This window comes from Pteropus medius, unplaced genomic scaffold (genome assembly GCF_902729225.1).
Source record: "Pteropus medius unplaced genomic scaffold, Ma_sr-lr_union100, whole genome shotgun sequence".
NCBI classification, from domain to species: domain Eukaryota; kingdom Metazoa; phylum Chordata; class Mammalia; order Chiroptera; family Pteropodidae; genus Pteropus; species Pteropus medius.
In genome coordinates, this window is record NW_024340701.1 from 14074227 (window position 1) to 14096653 (window position 22427).

At 32.6% G+C, this 22427-nt stretch overlaps 1 protein-coding gene and 1 pseudogene across 6 annotated transcripts in view; both read left to right on the plus strand.

Moving 5' to 3' along the window:
- The window catches only part of PATJ (PATJ crumbs cell polarity complex component), a 287089-nt gene that overhangs the window by 117007 nt on the left and 147655 nt on the right, over positions 1–22427 (plus strand). For 5 of the 6 annotated variants that reach the window (XM_039887878.1, XM_039887926.1, XM_039887888.1 and 2 more), the window contains exons 26-27: positions 1280–1357; positions 9765–9864. In XM_039887878.1, the coding sequence (XP_039743812.1) occupies positions 1280–1357; positions 9765–9864 (178 nt within the window). The remainder of the gene's footprint in view (positions 1–1279; positions 1358–9764; positions 9865–22427) is intronic. The other variant, XM_039887916.1, reaches the window with a different exon arrangement.
- Positions 1008–1126, plus strand: LOC120623109 (uncharacterized; annotated as a pseudogene).

The following is a 22427-nucleotide window of genomic DNA, read 5'->3' on the forward strand; positions in this document are numbered from 1 at the left end:
GCAAGTGAGTCCATCAGTGAATGAGTCCATCAGAGAGTAAGTCTGCACGTGGGGCCTTTAAGAGGAAAGTCCGCAAGTCCTGCAGCCCTCCATCTCAGCCACAATCTCCGCTAGTTTTCACAGCCGGAAATTTTGGGGACTTCTCTTCCCAGCACTGAACCCTGGGCTGGGGAATATAGTGTGGGGTCAGGACCTCTTCCTCTTCCTCGGTAGGAACCTCTGTGGCTGAGATATTTCTTCCGATGCTCAACCGCCAACACAGGTGTGGGACCAGCCTGTTTCATGTCTCCACCCCTCCTACCATTCTTGAGGTAGCCTTTTCTGTATGTCCCCAGTTGTAGGATTTTGTTCAGCTAGACTTCAGGTGACTCCCAATGGTGGCTATTCTGTAGTTTAGTTGTAATTTTGATGTGTTTGTGAGAGGAGGCAAGCACAGCATTTATCTACTCTGCCATCTTGACCGAACACTGTAATTGGTTCTTTCTGATGACCAGAGTTATGGTGATAAATAACACTAAATTCCAGCTTTCATTGATTGGGCTTTTATTCAGTGGTTTAAATAGATTTGTAATTCATTTTTATGCTAACAGTGATAATGAAATATTGACTGTGTACTGTGTGCTAAGTAACATACTTGAACTGGGGTACAATGATAAATAAGATAAAGCTATCAAATAAATGATGCATCCTAAGTTCTAAGAATTAACTTAGGTTACCCCTAAAACTATATTTTGTAAAATGAGACGTTTTGTATGACAGTCGGTATCATGACCTTCTTTTTAGTCTTCATTTTCACTTTCAGAATCTACACATACAAGCTTGTAAATTTATTGCCCCTTGATGGTACATACACACACACACACACACAATATTTTGAGTTATAAGTTTTCAGATTTCCCAAGTTGTATTGTTTGCCATGAATTGTACTTTTCATTTCTTTACTTTTTAGATGAAGTCAGAGTTAAGATTTAACTGTTTAAAACAATATATTAAGGAATGTAATGGTTGTCTATGGCCATGCTACTCTGAACAAGCCCGAACCCATCTGATTATGGAAGCTAAGCAGGGTCGGGCCTGGTTAGTACTTGAATGGGAGACCACCTAGGAAGACCAGGTGCTGTAGGCATAAAAAATTTTTTTAAAATAATAAAATAAAAAAATTAAAAGAAATATAATGATTGGAACATTTAAATGGTTTTTTCTCTCTCTCTCTCTCTCTCTCTCTCTCTTTTTTTGTTTTTGTTTTTGGTTCTTTTTTTGGTGGTGGTGGTGGTGGTAGATCATTCCTAGTGTGTATAACAAGGCCAACAAAATCACTAATAACCAGGACCAAGATACCCAAGAAAACAAAGAAAAGGTAACTTGGACTTCTCAAGCTTTGAAAAAATGTTTATGGTTTCTTTTTGCCTATCTGAGCTGTAATTAATAAGAGTGGTTTTTTGATGAGTATCAGGGTGAAAGTACTATATTTGTAATATTTCCTTTTTATGAACATAACTGGTTCTGATCAGGATGGAGGCTAGAAGCTTAGTGAAGCATAGGTGTAAAATGTTATAAAGCACCAATCAGCTATCGTTATCTTTATCTCTCTTTACTGTTCAGCTGGGCTAGTTGTCTGTTCATTCCCAGAAAATGCCTTGCGCACTTGGGAGTTTGAGACTTTGATCTTGCTCTTCTCTCAGCTTCGAAGTCTATTTCCCACATTGTTTTTCCTTTTCATCCTCCCAGGAGTAGGTCAAAGGTCATCTCTACTGAGAAACCATTTTTTACCATTAATCAGAATTAATCATCCGTTTCTGTTTTCCCACCTGTATTTCGGTAGAATTAGTTGTCTAAAATTTATTTTAGGATATGATATCAGGTAGAGATGAATTTCCATTTATTGCCGTAAGGATAAATAATTATCCCGCTGTTTAAAAATAGGCCCTCCTTTACCCATGGATTTGCAGCATGACCTCTGTTGTATCTCAGGTTATCAGAGAGAGTTTCTGAGCTTTCTCTTTGTTCCATTTGTGTCACAAAACAAAATGCTACCCTACCTAAATATTAAAGCCTAATAATAAATCTCGTCTTCTAGTAGAGTGATTTCCTTTACATATTTCTTCTTTAGAAGTGTCTTCATATTTGTGGGGTTTTTTTCTAGTCCATATAAATTTTAGAATTAGCTTATCAAATTTCACAAAAATATCTCTGAGAATTTTGATTGGAACTGTGTCAAATCTGTAGATTAGTTTGGAAAGAAGTTACATCTTTACGATATTGAGCCTTCTTAACCTTAACACGGTATATCTTTATATAATATTTTAGAACTTATTAAGTTTTTCTTTAATTTCTTTCAATTTTTATAATTTTCTTCAGAAAATTATTATAATCTTTGGTTTATTCCTAGATAGTCTTATATTTTATGAAGATTTTAAAATATTTTTAAATCATATTTTCTGTTTGTTGCTAGTGTAGACATAAAACTGACTTTTATATATTTATTTTGATGACAAAAAGAAATCTGTAGGAGGTGAACCCACAATGTAAATATATATGTGCCTTACTGTTAAAATGTACAGCTGGAACTTATCAGATTTTGTTAACCAATGTCACCATAAAAAATTAATTAATTAATTAAAATATATATTTTTTTATTTGACATCTTGTAACATTATTCTCTATTCTTTTATAAAATGAAATAATCTAGTGTAGAACATGGAAAAACCAAAATGCTGAAATTAAAAAAAAAAAGCTTAAAATCTTTCATAAACATGCTACCTAAAGATAAACATTATATATTTCATGTAGAACTTTCTAGTGTCTTTGGATATGTGCTCCACACATATCTGTAAAATATTTTATTTAATAAGGATATGAATCTTAAATTCTAATTTTTTGTTTATTGATTTTTATTTCTGAGTTTTCTATATAGCTAATAATGACCACTTTGACTTCTAATATGTTTAATAGAAGTAATGATAATTAATATTCTTGTCATTTTTCCTGCCGATATTTTAAAAATTGCTTTATTTCATCATTGCATATGATGTATGCTATAAGTTTTTGTAAATAATTCTTAAGGTTAAAGTAGTAATCCCTTTCATTCTTATTTTGCTAAGAATTTTTATCATGAATGGTATTGCATTGTATTTTATCAAATGTATTATCTGCATTACTGAAATAACTATGTGTGTATACATTTTTTTTCCTTGAATCTCTTAATGTGGCAGATCACATTAATATATTTTGTAATGTTAAACCAATCTTGAGTTCTTGGATTAAACTGAACTTTGCTGTGCTCTTTTTTGCTCATTGCTAGTAATATTTATTTCAAAATGTTTGCATCTGTGGTTATGAATGAGATTGGCTCATAATTTTCCATTTATGTACTGTCCTCTCTGGCTTAGGTTATATGAGACTAGTAGGAGTATTTATTTTTTTTTTTTAGCTCTCTGAGAGTTTGTGTAAAATGATCATTATCTATTATCAAACTAGCCTATGAAGCCATTGTAGGCCTTTGTTTTCTATGTGGTGTGGGAATAAACTAAACTACTTATTCAGTTATTTAATAGTTATTGAACTATTCAGATTTTCTATTTCTTCTAGAGTCAGTTGTGGTTACTCTTTTCTAGGAATATTGATATCACCTTACTTTTTGTATTTGTTGGCACAAAGTTGTTCATGTATTCTCTTAATTTGTATTTGTGCTCTATCCACTATAGTTTGTTTTCCATTCTGAATGTAGTTTTTTTACTTTTTTCTTAATCCTGAAAGTAATTTTTTTGTTTAAATCCTCTTTTTGAAGAATTAAGTTCTGAATTGTTAGTCTTTTCTGTTGTATCTTTATGCTGCTTAATTTTGTTCTCATTTTTATATTGCCTTATTTCTTTCTTAGTGTTTATTCTCCTTTTTTCCTGGAAATAATCTTTAGTTAGTTGGAGAGTTTATTAATTTTTAGCCATTCTTTTTTTCTAAAATAATCATTTAACACCAGAAATTTCTAAGTATTTTTTTACCTGCATCCCAAAATTTTAAGTTGAATTTCTATTATTCAGTAATAAGCTGGGAGGTTTTTTAGCCCCCAACATGATCTGTTTTTTACCCAAGTTTATTTGTATGTTTAAATGTCATTAAATTTCATAAAATATTTCATGAATTTTTTTAAAAACTTATTTTCTAACATTTTTTAATTATAATCAGAGATTATGGTTTGTATAATATTCTTTTACATTGGTTGAGACTTATTGCCTTGTACATTGTCACTTATAAATGCATATTTGTGATTTAAAAGAATAGCTATTATTTAGTTATTAGGTACATGTTGTTATACAAAGTCATTAGGGCAAACTAATTGAGTGATTCAGATATTCTATAGACTAACTTATTTTGGGGAAGAGAGAGTCAGGGTAACCTAACAATCTCCCCTTTACATGGCGAAATTAGTTTATTTTTCATTTGGTTTTCCGCTTTTTATTTTACATTTTTTCAAATTAATTTATTAGGTGTCTACAAGTTTAAAATTTGTATATCTTCCTAGGGAATTAATCCTTTTTATTATCTAGTTTATCTAATATCACTGAAACTTCACCAGCTTTCTTTTTGCATTTGCCTGGTATTTTGGCTTGGAAATTTTCGAGTCACACACAGAATGAATTCAGGTCTGCAACCTGGGTGAGTCTGGGCTTGTAAGGAATTCTCAGGAAACACTGTTTTTCTTTTTTCTTTTTCTTCTTTCACCTCAAGCTAAGGCCAAGGGCCAGGAAGTATCCCTATTATATTCTGTGATAAGGATTTTGATTTGTTTTCTTGGTTTTTTTTTTTAAAAAAACTTCACCCATTTCAGGTTTCACCCTTTAAAAAGCTGGGGGGCACGGGGGTGGTGGAAGACTATAACTGAATTGAACACTTGGGAGCATTTTATTTGCATACATTTACATTGGGGCCAATCAAGACTCCTTGAGGATTTGAGGAAAAGTTTCTTGAAAAGAGTAAGGAAAAGTAACATCAGGTTGCTTACTAAATTATAGGATTGTCCGTTTTAACCTGGTTGGCCACCTATTTTGAGTTCAGATTTTCATCACGAAGATTATGTTCTGGTTAATAGTACCATACACTGCGTGTGAAGGATTCTGAGGTTTGTTCTGGCAACTGTTAATAAACACAGATACTATGTAGATTCTGGAAGACTATGGTTTAGAAGTGTTAGTTATGTATAGATTGCAGGTCATTATTTTCAAAATTCTTTCTCAACCTTTTGGAAGTATGAGTTTTTTTTTGTAGAGATTCGTGTTTAGTTCTACCTCCTACCAATTAAATCCCTAGCTCTCACTAGATAAAAATGAATAGATACTGTATGATTATAGTTATATAAAAATCTAGAAAGCACAACCAGTAATGACAAAAAGGAGATTAGTTCAGGAGAATGGGGTGACGGGGGGAAGGAGTGAGAAAAAGAGATTAAAAATAGGCATAAACAAATTTGGGGTGATAGTTATGTTCATTATCTCAATTGTGGTAATAGATTCAAATTGTACATGTTAAAATATGTGCAGTTTTTATTTTTATGTCAGTTGTATCTCAGTGTACTACAATGAGCTTTTAAAGACACACAAAAATTTCCTTCCCTCCTGGAGCTTGCATTTTAGTGGGACAAAACAAACAATATGGAATTCAGCAACTGCTGCCTTAAAGCAATATGGGGACAAGACACAAAGACCCACAGAATGTGGCATCTGAAAGGTGCTAGAGTATAAGCTCTATGAGAGCAGGGATCTCTTCTGTCTCATAATTATTCTATCTTCATTGCCCAGAACACTGTTTGACACCTAGTAGGCACACAGTACATACTCGTTGAATGAATAAAGACTGCTCAAAACAAAACAAAATAACTGGCTTTAGGCCACTAGGGATTGGCACATGCCTTTTGGCATTTATGTTGTTTCTATAATTAGTCACATGTTGCAAAAACTTATTTTCAAAATCTTATCTGCCACTTTTACTTGATGAAGAAAGGTTTCTCAGAATATTTAGTTTCATTGCTGGGATTTTGTCAATTCTTGGGTTGATTCTAAGGTCTGAGTATTTATCAGTTGTTTGTTGGAAACTTACAGCATATCAGTTACTGTGTAGCAGTCTGGGGATAAAACGTCAAAAGGAAACAGATAAGAGATCAGTCCATGGGGACATAAATAATAAATACACATAGATGAATAAACTGGTTACTAATTTAATTACTTTGGAGAATGAGATAATTTAATAGATTCAGGAAAATTCCACATAAGATCTCAGGAAGGAAAAAGATATGTGTATGATTCTTATCAATTTTGGTCTGTTTCATTAAACCAAACTGAATTTTAATACGTAGCAATGATACTTGCGTTAAAATATGTTTAATATAACTTTTTAGGGACTATTATGTTGGTGAAATACATTATAAAAATATATTTATTCCAAGTGAGTACTTAAAATGACTACATTTTATACTTCAGTAAGGTTGATGTTAAGACATACATCCATTCCAAGTGAAAAATCAGGATACATTAGACTCTGGAACTAAGAGAAACCTCATGAAGGCATTCTGCAAAGATCAAAATGATCTCTTGTGAACCTCCCGATGGCACTTAGTGTGTAACAGGACATATTGATCTCTATCATTCTTAACAGCAACAAAAATACAGCATTGTATTAGTGATAGTCCACATTATGCTAGGCCTTAGAATTGGATGATAACACTCAGGTTAATGTGTAAAGATTTGCAATATTCTTTTATATATATGTACATATATACACACATGCACACAGCACATAGACATGTGGGTATCATGCAACATTAGTATAAAAGTTTTTATAGTCTCGTATATCTTTTTTTTTATACTCCACACCAACAAGATCAAAGAGAGCAGAAAGGACACCTGTTTCCAAATTAAGATTACCAAATCACTTTGATTTTGTGAATTTGAGTTCTCATATAAAATGCCTTCGAATTAGTGGTTTCTGTGAAAAGGTTTGTTTGTTTGTTTGTTTTAATTAAAAGGCTGGAATACCTAACATAAGTTTAGTTTCACTGTTTTCTAGAAAACTCTGGGAATATTAAATTTAAATCATATTTATTAGTTTCTACAAACCATTCAGAAAGAGATTCTTTAGGAGACTTAGATCTAATTTATTAATACTCTCCAATGAGAGGTAAGGGCTTTTCTTAATTTTATATACATAGAGTGCTTTCAGCATCTATTCTACTTTAAACATCTTAAATGTAGACACAAAAACCCACTCACCTGTATGTCAAAAAGCTGTTCTTTCCAGGGGACCCATGACATGTTCTTGTACAAAAACACCAACAGGAAAACAAAAAGAGTAGTAAACATACTCACTGTTATCTCTTAAACAATAGAGAATAGATCCCTATATAACCAATATATAATAGATCCTCATCATCTCAGCAAATTGTCAGACCATAAAAACCGAACTCCATTCATTGCTGCTACTAATGGAAAACTTCCAGCCCAAGTATAAACCAGAACCAAACTTGGCTTAGTATCAGAAACAAAAATATAGAATTGGAAATTTAAAAATGAAGAAACAGGATGACAAAGACAAAGTTCTGTTGGGAATTTACTTTGGGAGCTAAGAAATCACATATATGGGATTAAAACAGCTCATGAATTGCATATCTCAGGCATCACTATTTAATTGATTCTGGAAGATGAGTCTACTTAAACATCTCAGTGAGACCTTCAAAACCGACAAAGTATAATATAAGAAAAAAAATAAAAATATGACATAAAATTATGCAAAATGTGCAGGTGACAGGTATTTAACTCATTAACAAGGGAACTAATAAGATGGTGGTTAGCCTGGTTTTGAGAAAATTGGAGAGAATCGAGTATTTATAGTTGCTGAAAGAAAGAATGCTTAAGTACAATTCAAATTTAGATACAGAACTGGTTAATATCTTAAGCATAATAAAACTGTATCCTTTGGAATTATCCTTTCTATAGGACTAAAATAATTTGCATCTCTACCAGACAAAATTAATATGCAACGCTGTTGGATAAGAACCATTTGCATCATCATCATCATTTTTCTAAAAGTTAATATTGTCAGGGAACATAAACAGCATGAGTGACAACCAGTTATTTACTCATTCACCAAATATTTAAGGAAGGCCTACGTTGTGCCAGGCACCATTCTTGGAGCTGAGGATATCTCACTGTCTGTGTCCCTCGTGGATATTTATTTACCTGGTGTCTCAGAGTATACCTAGCTCCAGCCTTCATTGCCACAGGGAGAGCCTGACCCTGCCTATACCATTATTTCACATGTAGTAGAAAGATGCCCTAGGTATCTGGCAACCCACATTCGAACTACAAGAAACCAACGCATGTTTATCCTATATTCTTCTCGAGAGTGTAGAAGTTAAATCAGTTGTGTAAACAATTTACCCTTAAATATATTTAAAAAGTGCTATTAAAGAATTCATATCTCTTAGTATTTTAAAAATTGGCTGTCCTTGTGCAGCGTTTTCTTTGACCTAGAATAATCGAGTTCTGAGGAAAAGGTTTACTGGAAAGAATTCATTTGCCTTTTTTACTCTTTGCTTAGCTACTTTTAAAGTTTTTCAAACAACAGACAATGTGATCACATTTCTGTATTCTCTGGTTGCTAATAAGCACTTCATATTTGTCATCTTTTCTTCATTGCTCTTGAATTTTATCAATTTTTGAATTTTCTACATTTATGTGAAGTACTGCCTTGGTTAGACAGTCTCTTAAATAAATTTGGGTGTGTGTTTTCCTTTATGGATCCCAAATAGTGTTCTCTATTTTGGAGGAATTTATTACATGCCTGCTTTCTGTAATGGCTCAGTCATTGTCCATTTACTAAAGTATATCCTGCCATTAGTGGTTTTGTCATATAAGTAGTAATTAAATATGCTTTGTTGAAATCCTGTAGCAAAACAAATCTTAGTCCAGTTGTTTTAAAATTTGTGGAGTGTTTGGGTATTTCGACTCCTCTTCTTTAGCATCTTGGATCTCTCCGTAAAGTTTGGCATGTTTTATTCTTTTCAGCGTTCAAGAAAATGTTTACATTTTGTGAAGGTAATCTGATCATAGAGTTTTGTTTTGCTTTAATTATTTGGACCAAATATTATGTGTTGTATCAATCGGTATGTAAATTTAAAGAATACTTTTACAGAGATACAAAACATATTTATCATAATGATTTCTTTTTTAAAACTTTAAAATGTATATTTACTACAAATTATAGATGAAAACCTTTTCAGTTAGAAAATCTTTGTATTTCATTTCAAGTATGTTTTTAAGAACAAAATCTGTATCTTCTACAATTGAATGAAAAGTTTAAATAATCGTAGAATTAACACAGTGGATTTTTTTACATTGAGATTTAATTTTGGGATGTTTTTCCTTTGAAATACTTGGTTAGTAACAAAGAAAATTAAGCTTTAACAGTGTAAAATAGGTACATATAATTGGCTTTCTCACTGGGGAAAGGAATACATTCTTCTGGGTAGATCAATAGTTTTAAAGCTGTGCTTTTGAATTCCTGTTTTCTCTATTGGTGTGTTTACATCACAGAGTCACTTTCACATAATAACAGAAGCATAAGAATATAAGTTGCATTTGTATTACAGTCCTTGTGATATGACTAAAGCTGGATACAGTCAAAATATTTACAGACTATCTTTTTATCCTGTTCTGCATTGAGAAAGAAGATTGTACACAGGCAATTAACCCTTTTCTCAAATTTTGCATCTTTAGAGGCAAGGGACAGCTCCACCTCCAATGAAACTGCCACCGCCTTATAAAGCTCCATCTGATGACAGTGATGAAAATGAAGCGGAGTATGCATTTACCAACCGTGAGTTTCTTTAAATTATTTGAAGTAGATGCAGAACTTATTAAATTGTGCTTTAATGATTGTTGTAAATTATCAAATACATTGCTGTGGGTTCTTAGTAACCTATCATGCTGAAAGAGAAAGTTTACATATCCTTAACTTTTGTGACTTTATTTTTCTAAGCTTTTCTCTTTGACACTAATATAATATTAGAGTGAATATAAATGAAACTGGGTTATACACTATTTTATCTACATTCCATCCTAGTCTTACTATTTGGTTGTGAATTCAAGAATGCTAAGAAGTCCTTGAAATTGCAGTTTGACTCACAATAATCTGAATTGGATGTCAGCTCTTGATTACTGACCCTACTTGAATGGATGATAATGTTGCTAATGCAAATTACAGAGACCCATAATATTTTCTCTTTTAGAGTTTTTTTCATGAGTTTCTTTTGCATTAGCTTTATCAACTATACATTCATATATGTGTGTGTGTGTGTGTGTGTGTGTGTGTGTATGTGTGTGTGTGTGTGTGTGTATATATATATATATACACACACACACACACACACATACATATATTTAATGGAGGCTTTATTTAAAAGAATTTGCGTTTCTTTTATGCATGTAAAGTATATGTAGTTAGATCTGATTGCTATTATGTATAGAATTTCTTTTAGGAGTGATGAAAATGTTCTAAAATTAGATTGTGATGATGGTTGCACAATTTGTGAATATACCAAAACCCATAGGATAATATATTTAAATGAGTGATATTTTGGTTTGTGAAATATATATGTGTGTGTGTGTGTATATATATACATGTATATACACACACACATATACACACACACATATATCTTTCTTTAAAAAATGTTTTTTATGTACAGAAAAGTAGTTTGATAAAGAAATTGAAAGACTTGCATTTCTTAGTGTGTAATCTTAAAGTATGTGATCTCTCCTATGAAAACAATGATACTTCACAGATTCGTAATGAGGATTAAAATAAGGTAATAAGGCCTTTAGCCTGCCATATTGTGAATCTTCAACAAGTATTATGGCTCTTATTATTGTTAATAATTATTAAGTTGGCTTTATAAACTTTATATTTTTCTAACTATAATAATGTATAAATATAAATATAATTTATAATAATTTAGTTGACTTTATAAAAGTTTGGTTTGTACTTTGTGATTTTACAGAGCCCTTTCTTATGTGTTTTTAAAATATATTCACCAAATCTTTGTTAAAAGCCAACTGCTTTTCACTAACAATATTTAGTGGGTCTGCTATGAGATGAATAAAACATAGCTCTCTTTTTCTTAGTGGGGTCATCGGCCTGGAAGGGAGGATACAAAAGCATGGAAACAAATTCTGATAAATGTACTGTTGTGCCCTGGTTTTCAACCTCTTTTGGAGAACTCCATATGATAGGTACAATTGATATGTGTGTGCACATGTGTAATATAATCCCTTGTTCAGATACAGATATTAAGATAGCTACGGCAGAGTGGAGATGGTTTGTTCATTATTCATATTTCTGAGATACTAAAATGTCCATATTTGCATAGCTGTTAGGAAACCTGGTTTAGGCAGCTCACTAAGACTACGTTCTAATCCTAGTTCTACAACTTAGTCCTGAATTCATGGACAAGTTACTTAACCTCTTCCTGGATTACACTTTCTTATCTATAAGGGGGGCGGGGGGGATGTCTTATTATATAACCTGCCTCGTAGGATTGTTGTAAGAATTAGAGGAGAAAAACATTTAAAGAGCTTAGTATAAAGATTGTGATACCTAGTAAACACTCTGGTTTTCCATGTGCCAGGCCTTCACGTATATTATTAACTCAGTCAACATACTAACTTTGTGAAGTCTTTAATTATACAAATAAAGCAACTAAGGTTCGGAGAATTTAAGGAGTATATTTAAGCTTACGCAGTCAGTAAATAGTGGAAATGGAGTGTAAACCTAGGCACTCTGACTCCAGAGCCTGTACTATCATATATACTTCCCATTACTTAAAACCCATTACTGTGGCAGAAGTAGTTTCCAAGTGATTGCGAGTTATTTAGTGAATATTACTTTGATGCTGTAAGACAGGCAGAGCAGCAGCACCCACCTCAAAGTTCCAAGAGCATGTGTACATGTGTGTTTGCACATGTGCACAGATACATTCACGGCATTAGTGGGGTTCAGGTAGGACACTGATTTACACTGAATGCAGAAAAAGACTTCTAATATCTAAGTCATCTAACTATGACATTCCACAGATTCTCCAGCAAACCTACTTGGACTGCGAATATGACTTTCCTCTCTATTCATTTTGCTCCCCAGTGTACATTTCTCTTCCCACTTAACTTCCTATTGAATCTACTGATAACCTTCTTCATAAGAGTTTGAACTGTATAGGGGTATTAGATGGTTCACATTTAAAATGTAGGCGAGTCTAAAGACTCCAGCTTTCCTATATTTCTTTTTGAAATAAATCTCATGCTTTTTCTTTGTTCCCTAACTCACTAAATGACTACGCTGCTCATCCTTCCAAAACTAAATACTTTTTGTCTCAAAACTAAGATTCCTTTTACAGTGGTGAAAGTATGATTATATAACTCTCAACTCTCCCATGATCTAGGACTATGAAGTGGGTGACTGGAATCCAAGCACGAGGCCCACCAGGAAGTGGTGATTGTATTAGACATATCACAGTCATGAAAGACACATGATTTTAAAGGGTAGTTAAAATCTAACTTAGGTGAGCTTTGATAAGTTACTTATTTATTAAGTTAATCCCGCCAAGAAGTGTTTATCGAGTGGATATTATAGGTGAGCAGACACTGGCGTAGATGTTGGGAACACAGCAGGGAACAATATCTTTCCTCTCATTAGCTTATATTCTAGCATGGGAGAAAGCTTATAAGCAATAAGATAGTTTAAATATTGGTAAATAATATAAGTATCTAAAATAAAACAAGGTATTGTGAGAATAAATGCCTTGGAGGAGGCAACATTAAGTAGAATGGGTAAGAAAGGCCGAGATAAGACCTAAATGACAAGCAGGAACCAGACGAGCAAAGAGCTGACTTATGTAGTCATCATATAGATTAGATATTTTTTCAGACCATGATTCACAGTAACATATATTTTAGTTAACCAGGTATGATGCGTGTGTGCACATACGCCTACACACACACAATTACATAAGTAATTACATCTTGTTAAATGCTACCTATCTTCCCCACTAAACCTTTGAGTTCCATGAGGCTAGTGACCCTCTCTGTTTTGGCGTGGCACAGTATGAAAACTCAGTATTTTGGTCAAATTAATGACTTGCATAGTCACTGTGGGGGTGCAATGAAAATCTAGGTATGCTCAAGGTGCTTCAGAGATTCTCCTTCTGCTGAACTAACTGTACCATTCATTTAGTTTCACAGCGTTCTGTCCAGAATGGCTTGACTTCTCCTTCCCAGTATGCTGCTCCTCACCTTATCGATAAGTTTTGATCACCAGGGAGAGCAGCCACTATGTCCATAGCATCCTGCTTTGTTTACTTTTGATCTCAGAGGTTAAATGCTTTTACAAAAGTTGGGTCTCTCTAACCTGTTGTCATTCATTCTTTCAATTATATTTTAAACTGCAGAGAGGAGGTTCGGAATATTTCTGTAATATGTAAGAGAGTAATCATAAAGAAGCAATGAGAATCATACAGTAAACATGTCTCTTGATGCATATTAGGTCCTAGAAATTATTAATATAATTGGCTTGTTTGACAGTTGGCTTTGAAGTGGTATAACAGAGATGTGAATGGAACGCCATGCTGAAGGCCTCTTAAAACCCTTTCTTTATCTTTTAATGTCAGAATTGCCTACTTTCCTTAGATGTTTAGCTTTTTCGAAATGATTTTTTTTTTCATAAAGAATCTGGTATAATTATTAACTGTGCTACATCTTTATGGCCTTTTGCTCAGATTCCGTCGTTCTCGCCCAACCAAACTGTCATAATGTAATATTTGGTATAAAGAATATATTTGAGTTATAAGTATATAAAATTAACCTGTGAATTGTACCATGCAAATAAAAATTAGATTACCAATACCTCGCATCTTCATGTTTTACTTTAATTCTTATTGTTTTAGTTCAATTTTTTTAACAGATAGGATACTGGCTAAGACCTTTTGAAATGTGAATTATTATCAAATTGCTCAGTCACACTGTAGGTTTAGAGAAGGTAGCTTTTTTAAAATAGCAACTTTATTGAGATATAATCTATATTACTATACAACTCATCTCCCTAAAGTATACAATTCAGTGGCTTTTAGTATATTTATAAAGTTGTTCAACCATCACCACTATCACTTTTAGAAAGTTTTCATCACACACATCCGTAAAAGCCCTATTCACTAGAAGTCACTCCACTTTACCATATTTATTTAAAAATTCTTTATATTCTTGTATAAAACATCTGCACATATATATTTTAATTTTTAAAAGGACTTTATAGATAATCCTGATGTGTTGCCATGGAGTAGGGTAGAGAACCTATCCAAAAACCCCTGTCCTCTTAAAACAAATCTACATTTAAATTTGGAAAAAGACAAGAATATTTGCTAGTCCTACTTTCCTCAAGAATTTAGCAATGAATGCATTAAGCTCACCTCCCTACCGCACCTCAAAAAAAAAAAAAATCAAAAATTCAAATCTTTGTCAATAGTACATAAAGCTATAAATGAACTGCACATATGAGAAAATCTAATTAATATTATCTACTTAGAAAATTGACTAAAATTTACTAATAGCAATAACAGAAAAACCAGGAAATATATAGGAATAATATAATTAGAAATGTAAAACTTATGGCAATGATCCATAACTATTTAAGTCATTTACTCTTCGACATTGTGATGAAAGCTATAAACTCACTCTCCAGAAAAGTGTATGCAGATATACAGAAACATTGTTCTCCATGTGCATGTGCACATGGGCACACACGTGCACATGCATGCACACACACACATCATTTTAAATAGACATCATTTTGCCTAGTTAGTGGAAGTCCTGCAGCCCGTTTAAGAATTCATGGGCCACAGGATAACAACCCCCTATACTTTTTTTTTTTTAAAGAAAACTATGGAACTTTATTAAAGAAGATTTGGGGGGAAAGTAGTGATACATTATTTTCCTGATAGAATACTAAGTATATCATAGATTTCATTTATTTCTAAATTACTCTATAAGTTTAAGGTAATTTGAATCCAAATAATAAGTATATATAGGCTTTTTTAAAATATGAGAAATTGATTGAAAATTGATTCAGAAATGAAATGCTAGACAGTTTTGGACAGTGTCCCCTACTATCTGAATATATTCTAAACTGATGGTTTTCAGACTCAATCTGGAGCTTTTAGAAATGAATGTGAGTGTTTTGGTTGTCTAAATCAGCTTTTTTCAACCTTGGCAGTATTGCCATTTTTACCAGATAATTCTTTGTTGTCAGAGCTGTCATTTGTGGTATAGGATACTTAATAACATCCGTGGTCTCTACTCAATGAATGCCAGTAGCAATCTCTTTCTCACCTTAATTGTGACAACTAAAAATATCTCCACATATGGCCAAGTGTCCTCTGGTCTAAATGGATGGGGGATTCTATTGTTATATATTAGTTGGGGTGCCTAGGGCACTTCATTGTATGGGATAGTCCCACACAATGAAGAATTATCCTGCTCAGAGTGCCAATAGCGCTCCGGATTAGAAACATTGTTTACAACTGCAGGAATTAAATCAGTTTAGTATTTGCATTAAAGAAAATGGTCTAGAAATAGACCCAGATGTCTACTTAGATTTTAGAACACAGACAACAAAAAAAAGATTTTTTTTTGAAATAGCGGAAATAGATTATTCAATAAATGATGAAATATGTAATCATTTGGGGAGAAAATATGGAGCTCTCTACTACTAACCAAAATTACAAGTTAATTCCAAAAGAATCATTTACTTCTAAAAGCTGAAGCCATAAAAAACTATCAAAGGTGTATATAAATTTATTAAAAATATAATTTTGGTACAGAGGAAGGCCTTTCATATTATTATACCAACACTATAAAGGAAAATAATCATAAGTTTGCTTATATAAAAATTTAAAACTTTATGTATATGTGTATACATAAATACATACTCCATAGTCAGAAGAAAGACATATACAACAATAGGAAGGCAAACAAAGATCAGACAGTACAAAACCAAAGAAATAGATTAGAGCAACAAATACAAAGTCTGTTAAGCCTCACTTATAATGAGAGAAATGTGACCTAATAAATCATCAGGTGGTTTTTTCTTTTTTTTTTTTGGCTTGTCAGATTACTTAAGATTTTAAAAATTAGTACTTTTCATTGTTGGAAGATTGTAGAAAAATAGGAGTTTTTATATACTGTTGTTAGGAATGTAAATTCATGTGCCTCTTTCTACAGACGCATTTGGCAGCATGTATAAAAAGTTAAATTTGCATATTCTTTGACAATTCAACTTCTAGTGATATAGCCTAACGAATTCATTGCCTATGTGAACATGTGTATGTGTGTGTATACACATACCTACAACAATGTTTACTGCAGCATTTTTCACTAATAGCAATTATAATGATAAATATTATATGTAATCAGTATAAACTGTAGCCTTGATTAAGTCACTTAATCTCTAAGCACTTTTAGCCATTTTAACCTGGAACAAGTTGTCTCTCTTTTCCTTTGGTTTCCTCATCTGTAAGATGAGGATAATAATAGTGCTCCTTTTACAGGGTGGTTATGAGATGAGAAGACCCATGACATGTTTATAGGAAGACATATGACATATTACATAGGAAGTACTCCTGAAATGTTAGCTACTACTCTTTATTATTATTAATAGTAATACAAAATTTCTTCAATTTGCCAAATACTGCTATTACAGAATGAAATTCTGGCAAAAGTATATAATAAAATTTCATCTAAAATTATTATAATTTAATTTTTAAAAACTTTAGCAGTCGACTTTTTTAAGTTTAACATCATCGTGTAGGAACAATACATTAACACTACTACTGGCCTGCTCCCCATCACCACTGGGTACTCTGATACTATTATGCTTTCACTTTCAGTTGTGATCACTAGAAGAGAAAGATATTTTGAAGTACTTCATTTTTCTCTAATACTTTTTCTGTTCTTTATTTTCCCCAGACCAAAGGTAGAATTATCACAGACATATTTGTATGTGATTTTATAATGTTTTTTCCTCATGGAATTTCAATGTTGTAGGGTTGACAATTGACCTTTTTTTTTCATTCCTACTAATGGAGAAAGAACACACATGAGAGTTTTTTGAGAAAACTTCATGGCCTGAATAAAATTTAAAAACTAAAAATATAGCTTTTAAAGATTACTTTTTTGAGTTCTAGTTTTCCAAACAGTCCCCCAAAGTTTATAGCCTAACTCAATCCCTATTTTTCTGCCTTGTTTGAGTATTTATGAACATTCATTCATTGACTCACATACGTTATAATGTTCTTTGCAGAACTATTAAGTCTCTTAATAGTCACATTAACTGTCAGTATATTTTCCTACTTAACATTTGAAATATTTTAATAATTTTTAATACAAAAAATCAGCAGCTTTCATCCTCATCTTTAATCATCTGTAGTATTTTACTCTTGTAATATTAAATGAACACTTATGTTTCAATTAACTGATAGAATTTCACCATATCAAGTACATAAAGAAATTTCTCACTCCACGTTACATCAAGAATGCTAACCTAAATAGTTAACAGTGGATTGAAATGTTAGCCTTGTTTGTATTATTGTCATTAACGTGCGATTTTGTTTTTATTGTTAATCTTTGCTGTCTCAGGATCATTGATCCTGCACTGGTTCAGAGATGCCTGAGTGATCTTTCAAATCTTTGACATTCCAAAGGCCAAAGCCAAAAAGCAGATTTTAGTCAAATTCTAAGGCCAAAGCTGAACTTTGTATAGTATGTTTTAATTGATAGAAGTGCAGAAGCATTGAGAAAAATCTTCTACTTTCAACTTTAATTCATTTGAGTTTTATATAACAAAATATGTTTATTTGGAAGAAAAAAAAGGATTTGTCTCTATAATAAAACAATTAATTCAATTTTTAAAAATGGACAAAACTTGAGATGACGTTTCATCGACAAAGGTATATAAATATTTGGCTAATAAGCACATGAAAATGCTCAACATTATTAACTATTAGGGAAATGTAAATTAAAATCACTACACATGATTTTAACTAGAAAAACAGGCATATAACCAGCACCCTCATATACTGCTGGTGAGAATGTAAAATGGTACGGCTACTTTGGAAAACAGTTTGGTAGTTTCTTACAAAGTTAAACATGAGTTTACCATACAATGCAGCAATTCTACTTCTAGGTATCCCAAGAGAAATGAAAACTTATGTCCACATGAAGATTCCTACATGAATGTTCATAGCAGCATTATTCACAATAGCCAAAAACTGGAAATAGCCAAATTAATATCCATTAACCGGTGAATGGATAAACAAAATGTTGTATGTCCATTTTGTTTATCCATTCACCGTGAAAAGGAGCAAAATACTGATACATGCTCATTATGCTAAGTAAAGGATGCAAAAGACTATAAACTGTATGATTCTGTTTATATACAATGTCCATTAAAAACATTTATAGAGATAGAAAACAGGTCACTGGTTGCTTAGAGAAGGGGTTGGATTTGGGCTTGATGGAAATTGTTAGGGTGGTGAAAATATTCCAAAACTGGATTGTGGTGATGGTTGCATACCTCTATAAATTTACTAAAAATTATTTCATTGTGTTCTTTCAATGTGTATATTTTATGTTGTATAAATTACACCAAATAAAACTGTTAAAATTATTTCAAAGTTAAATATTTTAAATTAAAGAAGCATATTTGTAAGGGATAATTAAAATTCTTTATGAAAAGGTCTATCTTAAAGGAGGAGAGCAATCAAATAGAAAATTACTTTAAAGAAGGGAACAGAAGTATCTTAGTGTCTTCCTTGCTGGTGATGGGATTTGAGAACTTTTTTCTTTTTCTTTTATTTTATTAGTATCAAATATACAGTACATTGGTTAGTTGAGAATCTTTAAGTTCCTCTGGTATGACTAATTTTACAGTCAGGAATCCTGAGACCTGGAGCAATTAATTTGCACAAAATTACAAAATTATTTTTTGTTGAGGTCAGGACTGGAATCAAGGTCTCATTTGGTGTTAAGGGCCACATTTAGGCTCTCCCATTCAGTGCTTCCTTTGTGTGCCATGCCAGTTTTTAACATGAAGTAGACTCATGATTGATAGAGATTTATTGAGCAACTAGTAGTATTTCTGGTTTAATTTTTGTTTGTTTCATTGTGCACTCTGTGGTTGATCTCTACCTTACCAATAGATGTCACTACAATCAACAGCAATTACTGAGGATTTAAAGAATATTAAGAAGGTTCACCTCACATAAACAAACAGCATTCATTAGTGGTTTCTAGCAGTATTTCCATGTTCATTTTACTAAATATATATTAATTTATTTGCTCTCTCCTTTTTTTTTTTCTTTTTTTTGACAGTGCAAAATAGGAGGGGAAAGATAAAGGCTAACATTTAAGTTTTAAATTTTATGTAAATTCTTTCTTATTTCCTGTAGTTAATTATCCTTTTTTCATCTTTATAATTAAGTACATAGAGTTTTTTTTCTAGCCCTGTAATTGGAGACTGCGAACATTGCTTTCTATTTTACTTTTTTTTTTTTTTTTTAATTCTGAAAACTTTCAAAGCTTCAACCCTTGGTATAATTTGGATGCATTTATTGTAATTATCAAAAAATTATGTTAAGATCTTTTGAGCAGCATTTAAATTATGTTCAGGTGTTCTTGACTTTTTAATATGAGATCAATGATCAGATAGCTGACTAATTATTCTATATTTTACGAAGAAAGGTCAGAAGATATTGTATTAATGAATAGAAAGATAATTATGAAATAATTGCAGTTGGTTATATGAATATATTCAAATATGCTGAGGTGGGGCAGGATAGGGGATATAATGTAGCATTTTAAATGAAGTTTAAGAAACCTCAACTATTCAGTGATTTCTCTGAATATTTTTTTAATATTTTTTAAATATGTTTTATATAATATATATATATTCTCCCTTCCCCCCGCCCCCCAAAAAAGCTAACTTGAAGACTTGACAGCTTAAAATAGAATCTTTACTGCATGTATAGGATGTTACTGAGACAAATGAATTTCACTAGGGGATGCCGCATATTCAATGTGATTCACCAGTTTCTTTGTTATAAAAATGATTGAATGCTGTGAGCAGTAAGGAGAATGTAAGTTGATGACTGTCCTACTCATTTCAGACAGGCTAAAATCAACTGCTCTTTCCTTTTAATCTGCATTAGAAAGACGCAACTAATGTGATGCACTATTTCTCAGCAGGAAAACTGGGTCATTACAATGATATTAATTGAAGGTGGCCACAAAATAAGTGGTTGTGTTTACATTGCCTCCTGCTCTGGAACAGAGCTATCATCCTGATGCGAGCAGGGAAACCGAGTGCCACAGTCGGCAGCGTGAAGCATCTGAGGGTCAGATGTTGGAAACCAGGGATTCTGCTTCTCCTGGCATACTTTTTTCCAGGCAGCTTTCACCTACTGACAGATGTGACTGTTAGCTTGAGGGGTGGCTTGAAATTAGCCTAATTGATTGCTCCTCTTGATAGAAATAGACTGACAGTTTGCCCTCACGGAGAATAAAATCTGAGGGGTAAAAAAATAGGCCCAAGGTCGACAGAAGAGAGAGGGCAGAGTCTGTGGTGAGGATTTGAGCTGCTTCCAGCATTGAATGTTTAACAGGAATGCAGATACCCTGAAGGGAACACTGGTTCAGCAATGGTCCAAGGGGGTTTCCCAGGTAAGACATCTGCCTCTGTGATCTGTGGTTCTTTCGGAATGCAATCTTAAGCTGTTTTAGTGATGGTGCAGAATGTTGTTTTAAAGGTTTGAATAAATTATAAGCTAGGCATTTATCTTAAGTGAGAGAGTGAGGGTACCTATTCATGTGCAAGGCAGTTGTATGTTAGAACAAACCTTTAAAATTTTTCTTTCATCTGTATTGTAGCTGGAATGTCCCTGTAATGTTTTTGAGAAGTAGAATAGTTTATCAGACTGTCAAGAATATACTAGTAGTTTTAGTGCCAAAATTCTTAACACTATGTTCATGCAGTATCCTCTCCTTTCAGAATTGTAACTGAAAAAGTCCATCTCCTGGACATTTATTATTGTTGTTGTTGTTGTTTGTGCCTTCACTGTAATCAAAAAGGAAGATGATTTACATTCAAACAAGGTTATTCTGATTAATTTAAAATGCCGACCATTCAGCATTTTGTAGTAAATGGAAGCAGAATATCATTAAGGAATCATAGTGGTAAACAAAAGGCTGCTTTTTCTAAACTGTAAAAGAGCACCTTAGATATTATTTGCTAATTGTGATCGAGGTCCCATTCATCTAAACCTACACATTCAAATTCACCGATGGCGATAGGGGTGGGGGTTCAGCACTTGGAAGTATTATCAAGAACTTCCTTGTTAACATATGGTCCTTGAAATCAGTCCTAGATTGGTAATATAATTTCATGCAATAAATTACTCTCTAAAAAATTTTATTTGTTAACATAAGATTCTTTTTTTTTTAATCTAAGTAAGATATAGAATATTTAGACTTAATAGGGTCTTCTTGCTAAGAGTGACTGCCCAAGGGAGGAAATTGTAAACTCAGAGTTAGACATCACATTATAGCCTTTCTTTCAGCAGTGTACATGCAAATTAGATTATTTCTACTGCAACAACAGGATATATGCTGCATTCTTGATTTAAGCCAGCAAACCTTACTTCTGACTATGCTGTCAAAATAACTGAGCAAGAACTTTTCTTCTGCCTAAAATATGATTTCTGAAAATCTTAGTGTTGGAGTCCTGAGCTATCTTGTATCCAGTGTTGTGATTTTGATGTATGGGGAATGTCATAGCTCTTAAATGGATGCATCACAGATTCTCTGTAGTGACAACTGTCCGTATTGTGTTAGTTTCCAATTCTGTAGTTGAAATTGCTTTCAGTTGTCTGTCATCCTTTTAATACTATTCAAACTTATATTGACAAGGCACCTATAGGAATGATCCTGAATATTTGGGGACCCTACCTATTTATCTTCAGTCCCCTTAGAGCACTTTGTTCATTTTCCTGTTGTTTTAGGACGTTTCTTGATTATAAAGTCAGTTTCTCCAAATTAAAAACGCATGTATGTTTTAGTCTCCTTGGTATAAACTGCCATCCTTGGTAATTTCCTTAACCTCTATCTCACCATCTTGAAATTTCCACTGTCTAGGCTTCATAAACCCCAGTAGAACTCTCAGGAATTCCCATAGTAGGTTTTCTAGAAATCTAATAGAGTGTATCTAGTCAGGAATTTCTGTCTCTTTTGCATTTTATTCAAATAATATTGAACTTGGTTTTTTAAAAAAGTTATTAGCTATAAATG